This window comes from Manacus candei, unplaced genomic scaffold, assembly GCF_025592945.1.
Source record: "Manacus candei isolate 608988 ecotype Guabito, Panama unplaced genomic scaffold, ASM2559294v1 h1tg000075l, whole genome shotgun sequence".
NCBI lineage: Eukaryota > Metazoa > Chordata > Aves > Passeriformes > Pipridae > Manacus > Manacus candei.
Window position 1 is genome coordinate 525,022 of NW_026138123.1, and position 21,185 is coordinate 546,206.

Genomic DNA, 21,185 nt, shown 5'->3' on the forward strand with positions numbered 1-21,185 from the left:
AAGTACAAATTTCCTAGTTTGATTTGTGCCTTCTCACACCACTGTGACCCTCTCAAAGGATATGTTTCTGTTTCCTTGACAGCTTTCTAACTGGTATTAGAAGATTCTTATTAGGACCCCCAAGCCTCTTCTCCAGCATGGACAAACCCATTTCCCTCACCCCCAACAAAAGGGGAATAACCTCTTCCCTTAATCTACTGGTGACACTCCTGCTGATATAGTGCAGCATGCTGTTAGCCTTTGCCTCTGACAGGGCTCACTGTGGATTTGTGTTTAGCTTGCTTTCCCCCAGGAACTCCTGTCCCTTTTCCACAAAGCTGCTGTCTTTGGCTGTGACAAGCCTGGGGATTAGGTGAGGTTAGGCAGTCTTTTTCATGCTGTCACATTTCTCCCCACCTCACAAGCAATTAAATCCTAGTTAGGATCTCTCCAGTTTCTGCAGTCCAGCTCAAAATCTGGTTTGTTTTCCCCATCCCCCTTAAGCTCTATGTAATGTGCAAACTCCATGAGATCCTTTCTACATCAAACATTTAGCTTTTCTCTTCCCTTTGTTTTCATCAGCTTTCTTCTCACGCTGCTTGGACTGACCTTGAAAAACAACCTTAGATCTTACCGGTGGTGGTAATCCATGACCAGCCAAGACAAAAAACTTCTGGGAACATTTTCCTCTCCCCTTTGAAAGTTCTACAGGGATAGAATATGCTTAACTTGAAAAAGAATAAAATATTCTTCAAAAGCATACACCTTGTCAAAGTATGAGTGCAGAAGAAAGAGAGGAACAAAGAAAAAAACCCCTGCTTAAAACAAAGCAAAACCCACATTACACACATTTCTTCTTTCAAAGCATAGATTCTCTAGACCTTTCCAAAGAAAAAGTAGGTAAATTGTTAAAACAAAATCCAAACAATGTATTTTTTCACAACTTCATCTTTAGAAGAGTAAAACATTGAAGGCTGAAGTTACGCAAGACAATTCAATCTAAGTCATAAGCCAGAGATACAGAAAATATCAACTCCAGTGGTATAAGCTTGGCAAAACTATGGGACAACTGAAGTTAAAGTCTTACAGTGGCAAATGCTGAGCAATCTGAGAAACAGTCAGATGCAGCAGAGCTATGTAATGAATATACTCTGTATGTTGGCAAGGTGTATGACTGCCCATTATGTAACAGAGATATTTTAGTTTTTAAGATAAAAAATACATTAAATACATTATATTCAAAGCAGCTATATATCTGCCAACTGCCCATTATTAGAAAGGAAAGAATGATACAAGCTCACACGTTCTGTAAAAATGTACTGGAAAAAAAAGTCCCTTATGTTTGCCATGCTGCTGCTTAGGACCACATGAAGAAGAACCAGAGTATTCACTCAGAATACTGTCTTTCTTGCAGAAACCTGTTTTAAATACTAGATATCCTTGATAAGAACGCAAAATATCATATGACTCACTTAGATACTACTTATCACCCATCACGCTTATTCAAAAAACATCTACCCTATGCAGAAAACTTTGTTAACTCCCAGCAACTGAAACAGAAGTGTGATGGTGGTCTGGATGCACTTTGCTACCTCCTGTATCACCAGTTTGTTAGCAGAACAATCAGGAATGAGATATTCATCTTTTCTTCCTGCTTTGATCAGAAAATGCTGATCTGTTAAAACTCAACTTTGACAGAAGCAGATTAATTTTGAGAAGTCTTCTCATGAAGGCAGCTCAAAGCTACAATTTTGTTGACAGCAACAAAATTGCCAGACATGTCAGTAGAAATATGTGACCAGTCTGTTGGCTTGCACTCTCTGCACACATGTGGTAGTTCTCCTGGTTCACAAAAACACGGTTCCCATTTTTTGTGGAGTAACTTGAGGTTCAGTTTCATCCTGCTAAGGAAGGGAACACCTTTGAAATATTTTCTTAGAAAAGTTTTACTCCAAGCCAAATGATACCCCAAAACCTTTCCAAAATTCTGCAGTGTGCATGTTTGTCAGCAGCAGAAGGAAGAAATACGGCCAGGGATTAAGTTAAAGTTAGCACACACAAGCCCACTGAAACCACTGGGGAAGCTTATGCACTGAAATTTAAATCTGCAAGTTTAGCCACCAGTCTCTGTGAAAGCAACACTAACAGCAGGTTTTTTTCTATAAATCAGACAACGCTAAAATCAACGAACTTCTGATTACGGATTCTGGGCATCATTAACATATGTCAGTAACAGCAGTCAACTCGCTGCATGCTAATAGTTGTTCTACCCACATTCAGAGTCACACAACCTTGAGTAAACTGAGGGTTTCTGTAGAGGATTTAAAATGACTTTTTGGCAAACTTAGCTCATCAAAATTTGATAATAATAGTAACAATGACAACAACAATAATAAGCAGAAGCTTCAGATCCACAACACATAAATAAATAAATTTGAAAAAGGAGGAGTTCAGACATTTTGAAACTGTAGTTAAGCCTCAAAAATCCCAGTGTAGTAATCCAATACACATATGCAATACACGAATGTCTTCCTGAAGCCCAGAAAGTTGAATTAATTGTTGCATTAGTTTACCATGCTCTATAATTCTTAGCTCCAAAACTCTTTTATTTATTGTCTATCACCCTGAGAACTCAATCAAATCATGATTTATAAAAACAGACAAAGAGACTGCAATACACAAAGCATCTTTTCTTTACTAAATAAACTTACATAACACAATTCTCAAATCCTAAAAAAATTTTCAAGTGCAGTACAGTACAGGGGAAGTGTTATTATTTTATCTATTCCAACAGCACTTTAATATTCTTTAAAGATCAGTGGAACAAGTACTCAATGTTTGTATTATAATAGCTACTAGACGTCTTGACCACACTATTACCACTGTATTATCTTGACCATGCAATATTTGGGGTAAAAAAAGACATAAATCCTATCTATTGAACAAAGGAGACAAAAGAAAAGGAAAAAGGATGTCTTGTTCAGTTTTTCTACAGGTCTGATTATTTTGGTGAAACAGCATTGAGCAATATATTCAAAACTGCAGAAAAAGCCTATAGTTAACCTAGGATTGACCCCAGATTTCTCAGATACAAATGTATTTTCTTAACTGCATGGCTGGTTCCAGGTCTATTGGACTTTATTTTTTACTAAGTTGCATAGAAGGGATCATAGCAAGGTGCAAGAGAAATACAAGAAATATGTATGAAGCAATATTTCCATTGGATGAACTATTCAAAAGAAGATAAAATTTTATCTTCTATCTATTTAAATTTCATCTTTTATCTGTGTTCAAATGTCCAAGACATACGTGTGTGTACATACGTTCATATATATACAAATACATCTATATAATGTATATACACACATCTATATATGACTGCAGAAATGATGAAGCCAGAAATCCAATTCCACCTACTGTAATGTGTCTAATTTCACTGCATTTCTTTCTGTTCCTGCCTTGTTTACATAGAATTGTACACATATTCCTTGATGAGTAGCAATGCTTTGAAGACTGAGCTGTTGAAGCATCTTACATGTCCTTTTTCCACTAAAATTAATTCTAATTAGTAAATACTAATAGATTTTAGTAAATACTAATAGATTTTAGTAAATCTCTTGTTCACAGGGAAGAAGCAAGACAGTGGCTACTATTCTGTATATTTGTTTACATTATCCCATACATTTAGATTTTTTCTTTCCCTGAAATATTTGTGTCAAAGAAAAAAAGAAAAACAAAACCCAGAACCCACCTAACATCTCCATTTTGTGATAAGGAATCTACTGTATGATGTTTCTTTGCCATCCTTCATACTTCAAATATTTTATTGATGAAATAATGAAAATCTAACATGTATTTTAGTTTTCCTTTTCAATTATGGGTAATAATTTGATAGTCTATGGTCCTGGTCATGCCGTTATTTATGTCAACTCCATCCTTTTTTTTTTTTTCTTATGGACAATACATTGTTTCAAAGCCAAAAACTCACTGCTTTACAGTTGTTATCTAGAGTTGCCCATTGTCTGAAATAAATTGGCTTTCTGGTAATCACATGGTGGTTATATCACAAGTTTGTCTGGTGTGTTTCCTGTTTTGGGTTTGCTTATAAAAGTGAAGAAAAGTTCTCAGAAGTTGGTGCTGGCTGGGGAGAGATGGAATTGGCAGCTTTATTACAACTCAGTATTTTTTATGACAAAGGCATAGGAAAAGAATAAATTTCTATTAAGCATAATAACAGAAATTAAGGGCTTCAGAGGAGTCTTACTGCACCAAAAAAAGTACCATCTCCATCCAAGGATATTTTGGCCCTTCTCCGTGGTATTGTAAGTTGAAGTTCATCTCCTTCTTCTAATTTTGCAATGCCTGGAAAAGGATTTGGAATATTTTTAAGTTAATATTTCAAATACATTATTTTCATAAATAGTATTCAAAAAGTCATTATGTGTTATCTCACAAATGTAAGCACGGTTTGTGATATGTGATGAGTGTTTTTTTACCTTTAGGCACAAACTAAGAGTTTACAGCCTTATCCAAAGCTGACACTTAACATCCTCTGTGAAGCTGGACTTAATTTCCACTCTGCACTCAGCACAGTTAATTTAAGCAAACGTTCCAGAAATTTATATCAGTGGTGTACTCCGATTCCTCATGTTATGGTGTTGTGTCAGGCAATGTCAGCACCGAGTATTACTGGTCCACTCCATTCCCACACTTCTGGAGGAGGTTTCATGAGCTTTACCAATCTAATGAAGTTACCAGACATCAGCTGATCCATTGCAACTGCAGAGCACAAAAGTCTGCTTACTGCCAGCTGCACATCAGCTGATATGATAACTGAAAGCATCTCCCCTTCAAGCTGCAGCCACTGAGCTGAGAACACATCTAACATCTGCTGCAAGACATGCTCAACAGCACAAAGATAGCAGTGAGAACTGTTTTTCCAGGTGAAAAAGGAACAGTAGGAATTTGGGAAGCAAGAACCATGAAGTGGCAGGATAGAGTAGAGATCCTAGTTAAGAAAGGGCAGAAGTAATACAAGGGTAAAATAAGAGCACAGATGAAACTGAAAGTGGTTATGATGCCAGAATGTACACGTGAAGGGGCAGAAAATTAAAGGAAATGTTCGAAGAGCATCAATTGCCAGGACAAAGTATTTATTTATTTGGAATTTATTTTTATTTGGAAAAAATTAGCTTTGTGCTGCATACCATTTGTTTAATGCCATTACTTGCCAACAGTCAACTCAGTGTCACCCACTTTTTCATAAAGCATTGAAAAAAAAGATGTTGCTGGAAAATAATTGGAGACCCTCAAATTCACCATTAAGGTGGAAAGACAGATAAGAGCTGACAAATGAGGTTTTATAGGCCTTGATACTAATTCCTTAAATGCTACTGCAGGAATATACATGTATATTGATCTTTGAGCCTGCTAGATTTGCATTAAATATTTTAATTGGTCTTTCTTGTGATGTTTCTAATTTGTGAAGTCATAAAGAGCACCTTATAGGAATTATATTTTTCATCTAACCAAAGATTAAAAATGCAATAGCCATTATAAGGAGTAGAAATCCTACAGTGAGGTATGCAAAGATTAGATGGCTAAAATTTATATATGACATTTTAAAGCAGAACATAGCTCCTAAATATTTTATTGGGATAACTAAATGTGGAATTCAACTCTTAAGTGAAACTGAGTTCTTTCATAAGGACAGTATGTACTCCTTTTGTCTGCTTCAGGCATCTACCCAAAAGCATCAAAGTATCCAGCCACATTACAGAGTCCATGGAAAGAATGAAGCTGTTCAGATCACCAAGTTAGATACATACCCTCTGATTGCTGATACTTTATATAAAACCGTATTTTTTGAAAATAATCTGTAATTTTGCAGTTAACCAGATCCATGAACGCAGTCCCTGTTCTTCAATCACCCAACACTACAGATTCTACTTGATACAGCTTATTTGCAAACAAAGAAAAGGAAAATGTAGGTATTTACCAGCAGTATAGCAAGAATTATTTGGATAAGACTGTGGCATATTTTGGATGCAACGAAACAATGTCACCAAGCTGAGATCATCACCAAACACGTGAGCCTTCTTCCTCTGTATTAGGTGTCCCATAGCAAATGTTGTATCCGTATATAAAACCTGCAGAAAGAAGAGGTAGACTTCAAACTTATTGTATGGAGGCATTAAAAAACCCTTGCAAAAGTCAGATGCTGAAGTGAATTAAGCTTTCTTACCTGGCCATATATGAAAAAATAACCTGTTTCCTTGATCACTATTTTATTTCCTTGTTCTTCCAGAGCTGTTCCCCGTTTAAAGCTCAGAAGCCAAGGGACAATGCTTGAATCATCTAAAAGAAACAATAATTTTGGGTAATCAAAAAGAAAAGTTATCTCTTCATTTTCGCCTGCCAAAAATTAACAAAGCTGATTTCTAGTCAAGACTTCCAGTCTCACTAGCTGGATCTCCCCACTGAAAAGATGCTATTTGCAAGAGCTATCCAGATGCAGAGACCTACCAGATGCAGGGACCTCTTTGTTGTTTGTTTTTTGATTTGTTTGTTTGGTGGTGGTGGGATTTTTAAAATTATTTTTAAATAAACTGGTAAAACTCAGTTACTGCTTTGAAGTTAGACAAAATGTGTTGAAACAGTTAATCCAAGGAATAGTTAGCTACAAATTATGGAACATACTCTTACCTTTCTGTTGGATATCACTTTTGCTGTCAGCGATCAGTTGCAAGCAGGCCTGCAGCACTGGAAAGTGAAAGCATTTAGAAATCAAAGAAACATATATCAGTAATAGAATAGCTTAAGCTTATGAAACTACGTGAAAAAAATATCTCAGCCTCACCACTTATTTTAAAACAAAATCTATTGGTTTTAATACAGATCTCACTCAAGTGCGTAAAACCAGAATTCCTATCACAACACATACTAGGTAACTTTCAGGGATCGGGCAGCTAAGTGGGAGGCCTCAGACAGCAGCACAAGTTACACTTACTTGTTTTAATATCTAGTCCTAATATAATTAAAAGATGTAGCAGTAAGTCAAATGAGCTAAAAATCATCAGATCAACTAGTCTTGTTAATTTTCTAATCAAAAGCTCAAAAAAAGTCCCAACCCTGCCAGCTATGACAAGTAGCAGCTTTTCTAATGATGTTTACTGTATTATTTAGCAAAATTACTTTCCAGTTATAGTTGCTGTAAAATATTAGTCATATATACTGGTTACGTGGTACTTTCAAAATAAATTCTCAAAATCCATATATATGTACTTTCATTATATTTTCAGATATCTACACTCAATCAACCTATACTAAGACTGAGAGGGAAGACAGAGATATGACTCAGCAAATTAAGGTACACTTAACAAATAGCTTAGTATCTGTCAAAATATGTTGCTCAAAACTGTAGAGAAACTAGGAGTTTCAGAGAAAAGTACTACAGAAAGTTAAAATACAGTGAAACAAAGTGAAACAAAGATCTTGTAAAAAATCTGCTAAGCATAAATGTCAGGGAATAGGATAAAAAGAAAAAAGAAGAGTTAGAATTGCTTAGAGCAAATTTTAACCAAAACATCTGGTTCTTGTGCTACTTTGAATTTTGGAAAATGGAGTAGCAACATTTACTACGCTTGAAAGAGATCAAATGAATTTACTAAGAGTTGAGAGAAGAAAATTCTGCCATGGTTTTCTGAATCTCCATTTTGTTTACCTCTTTTCAGATAAGAAGGTTCTGGGTCAGATTTGGCCACACTTGCTACAATGGGAAATGTCATGGATAAGTGGGATCCTGCATCTACTGTGTCTACTTAAAGTGTCCAGTAGGACAAACTTCTTGCTGCACAGCAGGTAGTGAGAATTTGGGTAGAAAGCAGCCTCTCGCTGTAACTGTCTCTTTTTTAAGGGATCCTGCTTGAAAACAGCAGAAGAGGGCTGGATGCTCACCAGCACTCAGCAGTGCCAGCTGGCAGCACACAGAGATTCAAGGGCACACCTGGGAATGCTTCAATGTCACAATGATCACACAACCTGTAAGCCCTACTTATGTTAATAGGAATGCTATCCTCCAAGCTTCTGTCTCCTACACTGAAATGTGTCCTTGAGTTCTATGAACAAACCAGTGATGTGCTAAAATCTATAGTTTTGTAAACCAAGAATTTGAAGGCATCTGAATTACCTGCTCTATGGTAAGGAATAGAAAAACCAAGCCAACACAAAATTGAAAAAGTTCATTTTTCTACTGAACTTGGGAGCAAAAGAATTTTCCAGAAAAGAAGCTTCCAAATAAAATCAAAATGTGATTTTCTGCACACACACAACACAGCACATCAGGCAATTCACTTTACAAAGTATTAATACACTCTCCTTTGGAACAAAACGACTTCCTAGAGAATGAAATTTGCCCATTCCCTAGTATTTCAGCAAGTTAAATGAAAATTCTAATTCCTGCTTTTGAAATAATTCATTAGTGTGGCCACTGGATTTTCCACTAACTAAACAAGAGAGGATTTGTGATGATACACACTAACCAGCTGCTATCCAGCTGGATACCAATGAGTATTGTCTACAAGAAGTAAAAGTTCGGCTACTTTAGCAACTCTTGTTAAGCCTGCTGTGCAAACTTGATGAACATTTTTGAAACTATCCTAATTCACAGTTTGCAACTCTGAATTTATACTTCAGCTGTTTGCAGCACTGAAATAGTAGTCAGCATGGCTGAGAACTTCTACACAGTAATTAAAATGGGCAAGATCAGTACAGTTTGAGATCATCTCCATCGTTTTAAAACACATACCAACTGCTTTATTCTACAGATATCAGATCTAGACATATTCTCTAAAAAAAATCTGTCTCTTTTTTCTTTAATATATGCAGATAGGAATAAGGCTCCACAGAATATAGTAAGCTTGTTTTTCATGAAGAAAAATGGATGCAACAATGTCATTCATGACAATAAGGAAACAAAAACTAGCACAGTGGCCATTTTTTACCTAAAGCTACAAAGGATAAATAAAATCTAAAAAAGTTCCTGAGATATTGAACAACAACATGCTTAAAAAATATGTTCAGAAGCCAAGACTGACACATAACTATTTCCAGTATATACAAGTACTTCACTTTGACCTCAGTGGAACTACATACATGCTTAAAATCAAGCAATTAATTAAAACTAATTCAGAGAAAACAACACTACTATTAAGGAAAGAATATGGATAGAATATTTTCTGGGTAAATTAACAGGGATTTTCAGTAAAAAATTAATGTTTTTAAGAAATGCTAGCAATTCTATTCCAACAAGGACCCTAATCTCACCTTAAGTGCAAGATGAAGAATACATGTATTACAAATACACATTGAATAGTTACTTTCGGTACTGAGTAGAATAACTCAAAAGCTCTATCTGAATGTCGTTCAGCCCTGTGTATCTCAAACCTGAGCAGAATCTTCATAGTCTAAAGGATTTTTGAATAATTAATAAAGAAAGCAGAATACAGGATTTGTAAAATACATCTTGTAAGTGTGTAAAAATATCTAGACTGAGTGTCACCATGAGGTCTAACTGTATAAAAGTGTACCTAGAACTATAAAGCATGCCCCATCCTCTAGTGAATTTGTATAATAGTTTTGCTTCGATGAACATTCTTTTTTTTCCTGATTTTAATTGCTCTGCAGGCTGCAGTTGGCAGAAGTACATTTCAGAGTCTGTCTTATTCCATGAACAGAACAGCCAATTCTGAAAAAGTTAGTAGGTCCAGATGCCTTTATAAACCACAGACAGCACATGAAAGGATGTGTTCTCTACTGGTTGAGCAATGTAGCCACAGTTTAAAAAAAGGCACTAGTTTTTGCAGCAGGACAGCTTTCTGCATATCTGCATGATTTAAGACCTTATATTGGTAAAATCAAATTTGTCCTTACATGTAAATTTTCTTGTTATTTAACTTGCATAATCATTTTAATATTTTGCAATCTCACTTAATGAGCCATCCAAAAAAATTTCAAGTTTACTATTTGTGAGCTCATGCATAAAATTTAAAGTTTTGATATCTGAGGCCTGAGACATCTGTTTCAATTTTTGCTGAAATAAAACCCAGGAAAAACCCTGACCTTGAAAAAAAACCCCACTAAAACCCAGACCTGCTTATTTAGGTTCCTTCTTTGGTCTAGATCTATTCTCTGTAGACTTCTCAAAACACACATAAACACTAGATAATTTACTACAGAAGTGATAAGCATGTTCTTGAACCATTTGCAGTTCTTCATTTCTCATCACTAGAGATCTTCTTTTGGTTTTTGCTTATGCATTTTTATACACTGGTATTCATGAACTCTATCCCAGTAGAAACCAGGAAAACTCTTTAATTTGCTGCCTTTTAACTGACAAGTTTTTATATAGCATTAATCATGGATTCAATCAGTCCCTGCATTAAAATGGCTGAATCATGGTTGCAGGTAGGACTCAGATCTAACAAATACCTTTGAAGTATTGGTACCATTATTTTGACTTTAACAGAATTGCCAGTAATATGTTACAGTTAGAAAAACAAGGAAATAGTTTACTAGGAATTAAGAATACTTTATGTAGACTTCTATTATACAGTGCAAAGCAGAATATTGTTTTTAAAAATTAAGAGTCTATTTTACGTTTTTTTGATTGCACAGTGTTCTGCATTATACACAGCACTGATTCATTCAGTCATTCATTCAGTGAAATTCTTCATGTAAAACTGCAGGCATTGCATCAAGTAATTTTACACTCTTTTGCATAGAAGGGTCTACTTCCTTTTGAATTAGACTGTTGTCAGCAGAAACAAATAAGAATAACATATATTTTCAAGAAGTAGGCCTTTCTTTTTTTTTTTAAGAGAACTTTTATATTTCCTCTCTTCAAACAATAAAATAAGAAGTATTGTGAATATTTGGTAAGGGAATTTTATCTGTGGCATATTTTTAGACTAGTAACAAAAGGTTACGCCTCACTTCAAAGATTACTAAAGTCAAGTACTACTTGTATAAGTTCTTGCTATCCCTCTGTCACAGATATCTAAAGTAACAACATACAGAGTCAAAACACTTTTAATCAACAAATGTACCAAATGTACAGCAATTATATCAAGAACAACGGCAAAATTCTCACAACTTAGACACCATGCTTGCAAGGCAACAGTTATTTCTCATGGTTACAACTGATATTGGAGTAGAATCTGAGAATTGGTAGTAAAAAAAAAAAATAGAGCCAAGACACATGCCAGGTTAACCTGCCTCACTGCTTTGTGGAATTACATAGAATTGCTTCTCAGCTCTTTGCATCTACGCAATGAGACTGTTGAGATGGGCAACCTCAATACACCAAAGTAAATGTAGTCCACGGGGGCTCCAATCTGATCACCTGCATTTGAGCTTACAGGAGACCTTATTCTCACCTCCCTAGGTCACAGGAATTGGAATCTCACGATAATGACCAGAATGAGGCACTGAGGGAGTGTGTAAATGAAACTTTACGTTCGTACACTGAAGTGGCTTAGGCAATGGAACCTGTATCTTTTTCCTGGACTCAAGTGCACATGCAGCTTAGAGAGAAACATACAAGCAAGGTAATCAATAATTGTGAATAGGGTATAAAATTCAGGAGAGGTTTTGTTGTGCAATGATTTTCCTCTACAGGCAGAATTGACAAAGAAAAACAATAAAAAAGAAAAATTATATCTGTTTTTATGTGTCCTGATATTTGCCAGAATTGGTTAAAAGGTCTATCTGCCTGCATATTAATAATGTATACCTTTCAAAATTACCCATTAACTCCTACTCATTGTATCAAGAACTCTGGTTCTGACTGCTAACTGTGCAGCTTTATTTGGAATTGATGCTTGAAACCCTTCTCTCTAACTTACTTGAGCTGGAAATTTTCTCAAGGCACAAAACGTGTAACTACGGATGGCTAATGGTTTCATGCATGAATACACACAAATGCCTACCCTATAAAAACATGAAAGAACAAGATTGGGTTAGATACACTTTCATTCAATTGCCGTTTTAATGAAAATGCTAATTTATGACTGCTTTTATGCACACAACATCAAAAAGTAGAAAAAAATTAAAATGGTAATTCCATATGTTCAAGAAGGGTTGTGCTGAGCCTAAAAAAATAGTGGGGTATCCACTCCTGGAATTTAATAATTAAAGTCTAGAAAGAAAACATAATTGAATCACAACTTTATTTATAAACAAAATAATAGTCCTGTATTTTACTTCTGCTCTCTGTTTAAGCACAAGAGAAGAAATTGTATATCAGTAATGTTTTCAAATATTATCTTTCTAAGGAATTGTTCTGTGTAAAAGTAAAATGATGGGTCGACAATTAATTATGGGACCAGACTCTACTTTGAGACCTCGTTGAAGCAAACAGAAATAGGACAAGAACAGGCATCTCACTCAACACCTTAATTTATGAGCGCCGCACATCTGCAGGACAATTTCGAGGCTGCTGGGATTCCAGTACTCAGATATGGATGTCAAAAGATCAAAATGCAGGGCCAGTAGTTCTGTGTACATGACCAAGCAATAGACTGGATTCAGCACCATGAACAACACCATGTTCTCTTATTTAACTCGCTCTGCTAAGGCAAAATGTAACATTGACTAATAGGTTCATGGTCATCAGTGAAATCTGATCTGAGAAAATTTAACATCTTACTGAACTCTGACAAAGCTAAATTTGTTGTAATTAGAGCAGGCATAAAGGTAACCCTAACAGATTACCTTTGATATAAATGCAAGATTTGCAATTTACTTTTTCTTTTTTATATACAAAAATATAAGGTTCATGTTAGAAAACAGTTTTGTAGTAGATCAAACTATGCAACTTTTCCCTTTTAAATGGATGTTCATATTCGGTGCTTTCTGTCATCCATTCCAAACAATTTTAAAGCCATCTTAAAAAAAAGCTTACAAAAATAAGTAGCTTAATTATAATTTTATGTGAATAAAGGTAAATAGGTATAATCAAAGGTGGCTACATGATGAGAAGAATCTTAAGTCTACTTAGAAGCGCAGTTGAGGAGCCCCAAACCCTCTTCACCCACCTACACCCTCAAATAGCAATAAGAATAAAGGTGAAAGCTATTGTGAAGGAAACTGGATCACTTGCACAGTACTGATGCTATAACATTCATTTTAAAAAAGATGTCTCTTTGTTTCTTATGATACTTGTAATTTAGATCACTTTTTTTTATTTGGGAGTTGCTAGGGTGGGGAGAACAGGGAAACTCTGTGGTTCCCATGAAAGGAAGCAAGCTACAAGAAATACAATTTAAGCAATCATGTCCTCAGTCCAGTTTGCGAAATCTGTCTTAGCCAAGATCCTGAACAAAAGATTACTAATGAAGTAGAATAAATCCCATATAAACATGTGGGTTTTAGGTGATGTCCTAAATGAATGTTCTCTTGAGAATATTGGAAGTAAGTAGAGTGATTATACCCTAGAACTCAAATTTCATTTAGTCTTTGCCAACAAATCACTCCATTTCAACATCATCTCTCAATAACTTAAGATATTAGTTTTCATCAGTTAAAACAATAAAAAAGTATACATAATAGGAGTGAATTGTTTTAACAACTCAGGAATATTTTTAGTTACTCAGCGCAGTTAGAGTATAATACAATAAAATTCTGCATTTCATCCTATAAGGCATCATTGTGTTTGGAAAAATAAAGAAACGTAGACATTTTATCCCTAAAGGAAACAAATACATCCCATTAATATGTCAACATTATAATACACATCAGAGGTCTTTTATGGAGCACAGTCTTTGGTGTTCTCTGCAGAAACTTTTATAAAGGCCACGAGAGAAAAAAAATCTTACTGAATAGGCATTCTTTTATTCATTTTTCTAATTATATTAATAGGTTGTTTTAATGTAGAAATAATGCTAAACTTCTGAATTCCTTGTAGTCTGTCTCTTTTGTCAGGTACAAGCCAATCTTTCTCTTTGAAAGCTCCTACTTCCCTAAATTTCTCATTACTTCTCTCTTTTGGGATGAGGATGTTTCCCAGAAAAGCGAGTTGGCATTTTTAATAATAGATTTCCCTCCCTACTATTGATCAGAGAGAACTGAACAATTGAAATGCAGATAGCATGAATACCAGTACCTTAAACAGTATGTCCCAAATCATTGCAGAGGGGTTGGACTAGATGGCCTTTAAAGGTCCGTTCCAACTCAAAACATTCTGTTATTCTATATGGTAACCATTAAAAGAACATGCCTATTGTTAAATCCATTCATTCAGCAATAATTTTGAAAGTCAGAATGGGCTCTGGGAGCATGGATACTGACAGGAGAAGACACTGCTGCTTTTCTCAAAATGGTATCCAACTGTGGCATCCCAACCCATTCCACCAGATGCTATTTACCTTTTTCTTCTGTGTGGACAACAGACCGTCTGCCCCTGTTTCTACTTCCATTCCAGATTTCCTTTTGCAAGCTATCAGGAAGCCTGTTCTCCTAACAAGGAGAAGCAACAGTCAGTGAAACAGCCCCACATTTATTCATCCCCTGCAAGCTAGAAACCACCCCTCCAGCTTACCTGCCTGGTGCCAGCTGCAGACACTTGCAGGAAGGAAGAAACAGAGGTACCTGCTTTATTTTCCTCAGGGGACATGGGTGGGTGGTCTAGCGGAGACCTTGCCTGGAGCCTGTAGATCAGCTCACTGCGCAGAGCTTCTAGTTCTGTTTTCAGGGTGATAACATGGTAAAGAGACACTGCTGCAAGACAAGAGGACAGGAGCATTGCGAGCCACAGGAATGTGACAGAAAAAAGTCCTGTGGTGCCTGAAACAGCACCAGGGGGGGCAGAAGGAGAGGAGGCGGTATCCTTCTGTTGGATGACGTGCACATAGTCCACGGATTTCATCGCTGCTTTTTCCTTACTAAAGCCAGAGGGAGAGTTCAGCTGTCCCCTTCCGAGGTGCAATCCATGTTACCAGTTGCTCTCTGAAACTAAGGGCATCCAGAATAAGTGAACAAAACGCCGAGATCATTTCCTGTCATATGAAGCTGTCGATAGCACCATTAAACTTAATGTACAGAGTGAACATCTAAGATTCAGTCTTCAATTTGTTTTCATCTCTCTGTGCTGCATTTTGGAAAGGAATACTTTCTCATGAATCCACCTTCCTCCTTTCACTTTCGATTATTTATTTATGTGGCAGCTTGCTATAACCATTTCCCATAATCTTTAAATTTAGGCACAGCCAGTACCACTGGTAATTTTAGAGCCTTATCTAGAAATGCAGAAACTATATAAAGTTTCCTGGCAGTGTATCATCCAGTGCTACTTAAAAGGCATACACGTATTACAGACATGTGCCTCTGTGTACATGAAGATCTACTGTGTATATACATTATATCACATATATTACCATATATATATTCATATCTAAAGTGCCAATATGCCTACAGAGGAGAAAAATTATTAAAAAAAATTTTTTTGTGGTTTCCAAAACACAATAGTGAAAAATATTCCCAGGTATGAGTCATCAATTACTGGTCTCTCAACTGTATGTAGCTGCAGATTCTGCAGTTCAGTTCATCTAACTAACTTGAAAAAGGATGATATTTTATTAAACTTATCTAATAAATACAGTTTCTCTACAGAATTCAAGGACCTGGATTAATGCAAAAGGGGACACAGAGAAGCAGGGAGAGGAAACTTGGCAGGGGGGAACTAGAAGAGGTGAAAATGAGATGATGGAAAAGAATAAGAGATGGGAAATAAGAATGGAGGGAAAGAGCAGAGAGGTATAGAAAAAATGATATTTAGAAAATTTAAAAATGAAACACAGACTAAAACTTTAAACATGCATGCTAACATTTTTCAGATGAATCCTGAATGTCTGGTCTAAGTTCATAGTTTCAAGATTTTACAAGTCCTTTCCTCTTAAAACTCTGCATTAGGAATTCCTTTCTTTTCTGCAGCAGCAAGGGTACCTAAATATCCCAAACATGTTTATGTGCTTTACGTATTTTCTTCTCACACAAAATTCAACTTTTACCCCTTTGTTAAAAGTTCCAGTGTTCCGAGACAGAAAAAAAAGATCAAACAGCATCACAACTAGGGCTAAAATCAACAGGTCAACCTGTTACCATGTGAGTAAAGTTTATCTGCGCAAAAGAGAGAACTTCTACAGGTCAGTCCAAACACTCTGTAGTGAATCCTGATACCAACACCTACCAGAGTAGTTCAGATCAAGTTAATTCTGTTGGGAAGGAGAAGGAAGAAGGAAGAAGGAACAACAATACAGAAACAACTTCTGTAGCCTCTCCTATTTCTGTTTCTTAAGGCTATCAGAAATTTAGGATGATTATAAGCTTTATCATCTTCCATTGTGATGCAGGGCACTCTTTTCCTTATTTTGCCACCTATAGCAACCACGCTTATCCTGCACAGATGAGTAAATCTGTTCCTAAATGCAGAGGAAAAAAAAATACAATGTATCTTAGTGTGCTCTTAGAAGCCACCTACATACTGCGACAAAGTATAAAGAAATCAGTGTAGGGTGGAATAAGCAGAATACCATACCATTCTGTGCCTATTTTCAAGGCTAAATTAAGGTGTAAATGGGCTGCATTTTGAAAGAAATTTAAGATGAACTAACACAGTTGATTTTTAACAGAATAAGCACTTATTAGAACTAAGCAGACATGCCTTGAAGCATCCCTAGACATCAAAACATTACCAGCCTAGTATTGACTGTTCCAAAAATAAAAAAAAGAAATATGACAGTTGGAAAAGATGTGCTATTTTAGAAAATGAAACTGAGAGAATGAAAGTTATAACTAGCTATTCAGGAATACTGAGAAACAAATGTCCAGTGAGGTCTCTGCAGTCATTAACATATCAGAAAATAACAGACAGATACATAAATAGCAGCACTCTAGTCACTTCTAGAGAAAATAGGCTGTTCCCAGCCTCCACACCTTCTTTAAATGGGGTCATTATTTGGGCTGACAAAATAATTGTGGTGACACAGAGGACTTCTGTAAGACATCTGGCTTCATCTTGCTTATGATTTTGATCAACGAGAATTTCAAAGGGGAGATGAGGAAACTCACAATAGCCCACATACGGTAAATTGTTAAATTCAGTAGATTTTGTAGTTCAGCATCAAAGGGATCACTCTGTTGGCAACCTTGTATTGTTCTGTAGATTCATAAGTAGTTATGTGATTTGAAAGAAAACGTAACTTCTGACAACTTCTGTGATGACAAAATCATAGTGAAACAATAAATAATTGCAGTAAGGGATCAATAATGAAAAACAACATGAACTGCCTAGAAATAAACTAAGTTGAACAACTTCTGTTTTAATATACTTGAATGAACCTTCAGTTAGTTGTAGATGCTAATTGCATTAAAGTAAATCACAAAAATGACTTAAAAAAAAAACCAACAAAAAACCAAACCCTAAACCAAATAAAACCCTCATGCTAGTTGCAGAGCCTAGAAGAATCAGTGCTCAATGCTTGTCACTATGTTTTGTCATAACACACTCTCCTTTTGATTCCTCTTGTTGGTAGAGCTGCAAAGTAGTCCTTAGCCTGCTTAAACCAAGTGAGTAAGATTACCGTATGTGCCATTTTTGCTGTGTTTTAAACTAAGATATGACTTAGAGGACTAAGGAGTGCTCAGATTAGCCTCCCATTAGGAGACATGGGAAGGTGTTGACTTCGGTTGAACACAAGCTCTCAGTGGAATATTCTTATTGAAACAGAGGTGTACTATTTGGAAATATACTCTGGGGCAAAATAATAAGCAAAAAAAAGAGGCAGCATCATGCTTTTATACTGACAAAACTATTTACATATAGCTAAGGCTGAAAACACTGAACAGTGAAAAGGGTTCACAACAAAAAACCCAAATGAATATAGGAGGCCTGAAGAACTCATAATGGAAAGGGCATTCAGTTTGTGGTTAGCAGCCTGCTTCTACTGGCCAGCTTTTCTGAAAATCCTTTTGCAGAAGTTTGTACCATATTAACAGTTTTTGACTCAAGACACACATGCATGCAGAAAAACCTTAGGCACTGCCTCAAGACCAGTTCAAAGCAGCATTTTCCAAACTATTTCTAGAAAAGAAAATGTCACTGCATTAAACTGGAGAAACCCATCTATCTCTGCAAGCAAATAAGAATAAACCCTTACAATAAAAATATTCTGAAAATATGGTCCTATTTTGGATGCACAGTACGTGATCCATGGACACATAGTGAATCCAACCACAGTGCCTCCTTAACTGAAAGGATGAACTATGTTGAGCACTTACGCTGACTGACTAAGAGACCTCATTAATTTAGCTAAGGAAAACTATTAAGAAATGTCTTGGCTAGTCTAACAGTTCTACTTAATCAAGTCTTTTACTTTTGAGAAAAAGAGCCAACTTTTAGATAAAACTCAAAATAATAAATAAATAAAAAAGAAAACCCAACACATTGCCACTGAAGAGTCTAACAGGTGAGAATATTTCACTATAACCCAGGGAAATTAAGGCTGGTTAAACTCTCCAAGATATTACAGCAGAAAAACACCTTTTAACTTTATGGAAGCAATTATTTTTTTTCATTCTGTTATGCAGAGTATCAAATGAAATGATCAAGATGGGTCCTGGTAACCTGCAAATCTATAAAAGATCAGCACTACATCTGTGGGGAACCAAGGCAGAGATAGCAACCAATCACACAGGAAATTTGTGGTTGAACCACAAACTGAATTATTGATTTCCTGAAATCCAGCAACGTACTTTAATCACAAAAGCATTTTCGTTGTGAGGGAGGAAAATCCCATGATGAAGTTTAATGTACAAAAGAGAAGCAGATGATATTAATATGAGGGCTTGAGTAAAAACCCAATTTACTGAAGAAACATGAAAGTTTACTTAAAAACAAATGTTCTTATTTTAAAAAGGAGGTTGTGCAGATGCTGCAGCCCAGAGATCCAGGCAGATGTCTAAGGCTACACTAAAAGTACGCCTCCAGTGGGAAGGGTCCAGCCTCATATACTTCTGAAGTAGCCACAAAATGGTCCCTGCAGTAATTACAATAAAAAGACCACAACAGCTGTGTTCTGCACAGCTTCTTGTGCTTCTACACAAGACAGTGCAGAACAGATAGAGGAGCAAAGAATAAGCAAGGGTTCCATCTGAAGCACATTTAGTTTCAAGTCCTTTCTGAAGATGGACAAAATGGGAGGACTGTTTTGGGGGAGATCAGAATAAATCACGTATTACAGTTTTCTGCTATTACAGAGATCTCTATTAAGAACATTCATAGATATCCCTCTGAAAAGTACACATTCCCTTCAAAGACACTTAATTAGTGCTTTCATTCTTTCATCAACTACAATTTACACCGTAGTAAATCCAGGCAAGTTCTGCCTCACAGATGGATCCAAAAAGCACTCTATTTTTGGATACTCCACTCCTGTGGCTGTGTATCTTACATCCTATTATTTTAACTTCCAGGAAGCTGTTGAATACCTAGCAAGTAAAGTATGTTTTATACAAACAGTTAAAGCCTTATTTGATAAATTACTTTGTTAAAAGGGAAAAAAAAAATGCTCTGAGATTTTTCTGAAGCAAAAAGTGTATTTTTTTGTCTTTGCCTCACAATTTCAAAATTGCCTAGGACAACACAATTGTCTCTGCACATTTTAGATATGCCAGCCTTGATTTATTCCTTGCAAGATCTTATTTCTCTAGGCATCTAGAAAATTTGGGTCCAAATCTGGTATGCATACTACACATAGTAAACCTACAGCTGACTTGCAGTCATTGTCACTTTTCACATGGTTATTACAGTGTTTTCAAAGAGAATAGGAAATGACACAGGAAGGAAAAGCAATTATTATAGGTGTCTTTCAAAGTATGCAGAAGAGCACTAAGACATAGAAAATAATTTTAAAACCATATAAAATATAAAAAGAAAACACATGATTTATATACTACAGCAGGTTAATAACAGCCTCCTTCCCTTCCACCCCTCCAACCCCGTGATGTTATAGCAATTTCTTCTTACTGCTCAGGGAAAAGCAAGCTCTGTCATACAGCTGTAGCTCACTTCTCTTACAGTCTCACTGGCTTTGCTATCCAGCAGCACCGAGTACTGCATTTCTCCACCTCTGACACTGCAACTTCACCGATTTTGCACAGATGGGCTACAAATGCATTTGTATGGTAACGAAATAAACACAGACCCATGGCCTTTCATGTGGGAGTGGCCACTCTGCTGCTGCTACAGTCTGGAGACCTTCAATAGAGGGAACAGGACAAGGATCCAAGTATTTTCAAATTATAACATTATTTCTTCATAGCTATATCTGATTGCTATGCTGTTCCTGAGTCCTAAAGGACAGAAAGGAAAGGGTTTTCTGTCTGACCTTTCCCTTTGAATTTTTGTACATAATTAGCCCACACCAGACATTAAGTGTAACACAAACCAGCTGTAGAACTTCCTTTCTTTCTGTCTTCAAGGAGCAAAATCTGTTCTTAGTTGCTTGTCAAAACTAGAGGCAACAGCTCTCTAAACCTGATATGTGAACATACAGCCACCTTGTAGTTTTGCATTATTCAGCTCATTGCTTCAGATTATTACATATGTATCTCCAATTAGGAGTGAAACCATGTTCTGTAACACAATAAAACCAAGTCTGCTCTTTAGCTGTATTGCTTTCAGAGAAAGAAAAATTGCTGTTTTTCCAAGACTTACGAGAGTTATTCTGTCTTCGTCCAAGCTGAAGCATAACAAATTAATCACATCAATGTTTTCAAAACAATTCCAGAAAATAATCAGTGTATCTTCCTTATCTACTTACAGAGACAGAACTCTGTACAAAGTCTAAAATGAAGACCCTGAATAGGGTCCAACAAAAGATTTAAAGCTCAGGCATGTTCAATATCTTTGGAACAAATAATTTTTGTTTAGTCAACGGTTCAGTATTTTCTCTAAACTTTATCTACCTGTACTTGATCTTTTTAACAGACAGCAAGGCCCCTGCCTTTGGTTTAGGTTTTATTTCATAGAATCATAGAATGGCCCAGTTGGAAAGGCCTTTAAAGATCATCTGGTTCCAACCCCCTTGCCATGGGCAGGGTCACCACTCACTAGATCAGGTTGCTCAGAGCTTCATCCACCCTGGCCTTGA

At 36.2% G+C, this 21,185-nt stretch overlaps 1 protein-coding gene across 1 annotated transcript in view; it reads right to left on the bottom strand.

Moving 5' to 3' along the window:
* LOC127480717 (arylsulfatase D-like) overlaps positions 1–6,118 on the bottom strand; it is a 30,451-nt gene extending 24,333 nt beyond the window's left edge. Inside the window, exons 1-2 of the mRNA XM_051809120.1 lie at positions 5,978–6,118; positions 4,261–4,341 (exon numbers count right to left, since the gene is read on the bottom strand). Coding sequence (XP_051665080.1) covers positions 4,261–4,317 — 57 coding nt within the window. The 5' untranslated portion in view covers positions 4,318–4,341; positions 5,978–6,118. The remainder of the gene's footprint in view (positions 1–4,260; positions 4,342–5,977) is intronic.
* Between the last annotated feature and the right edge of the window lie 15,067 nt (positions 6,119–21,185).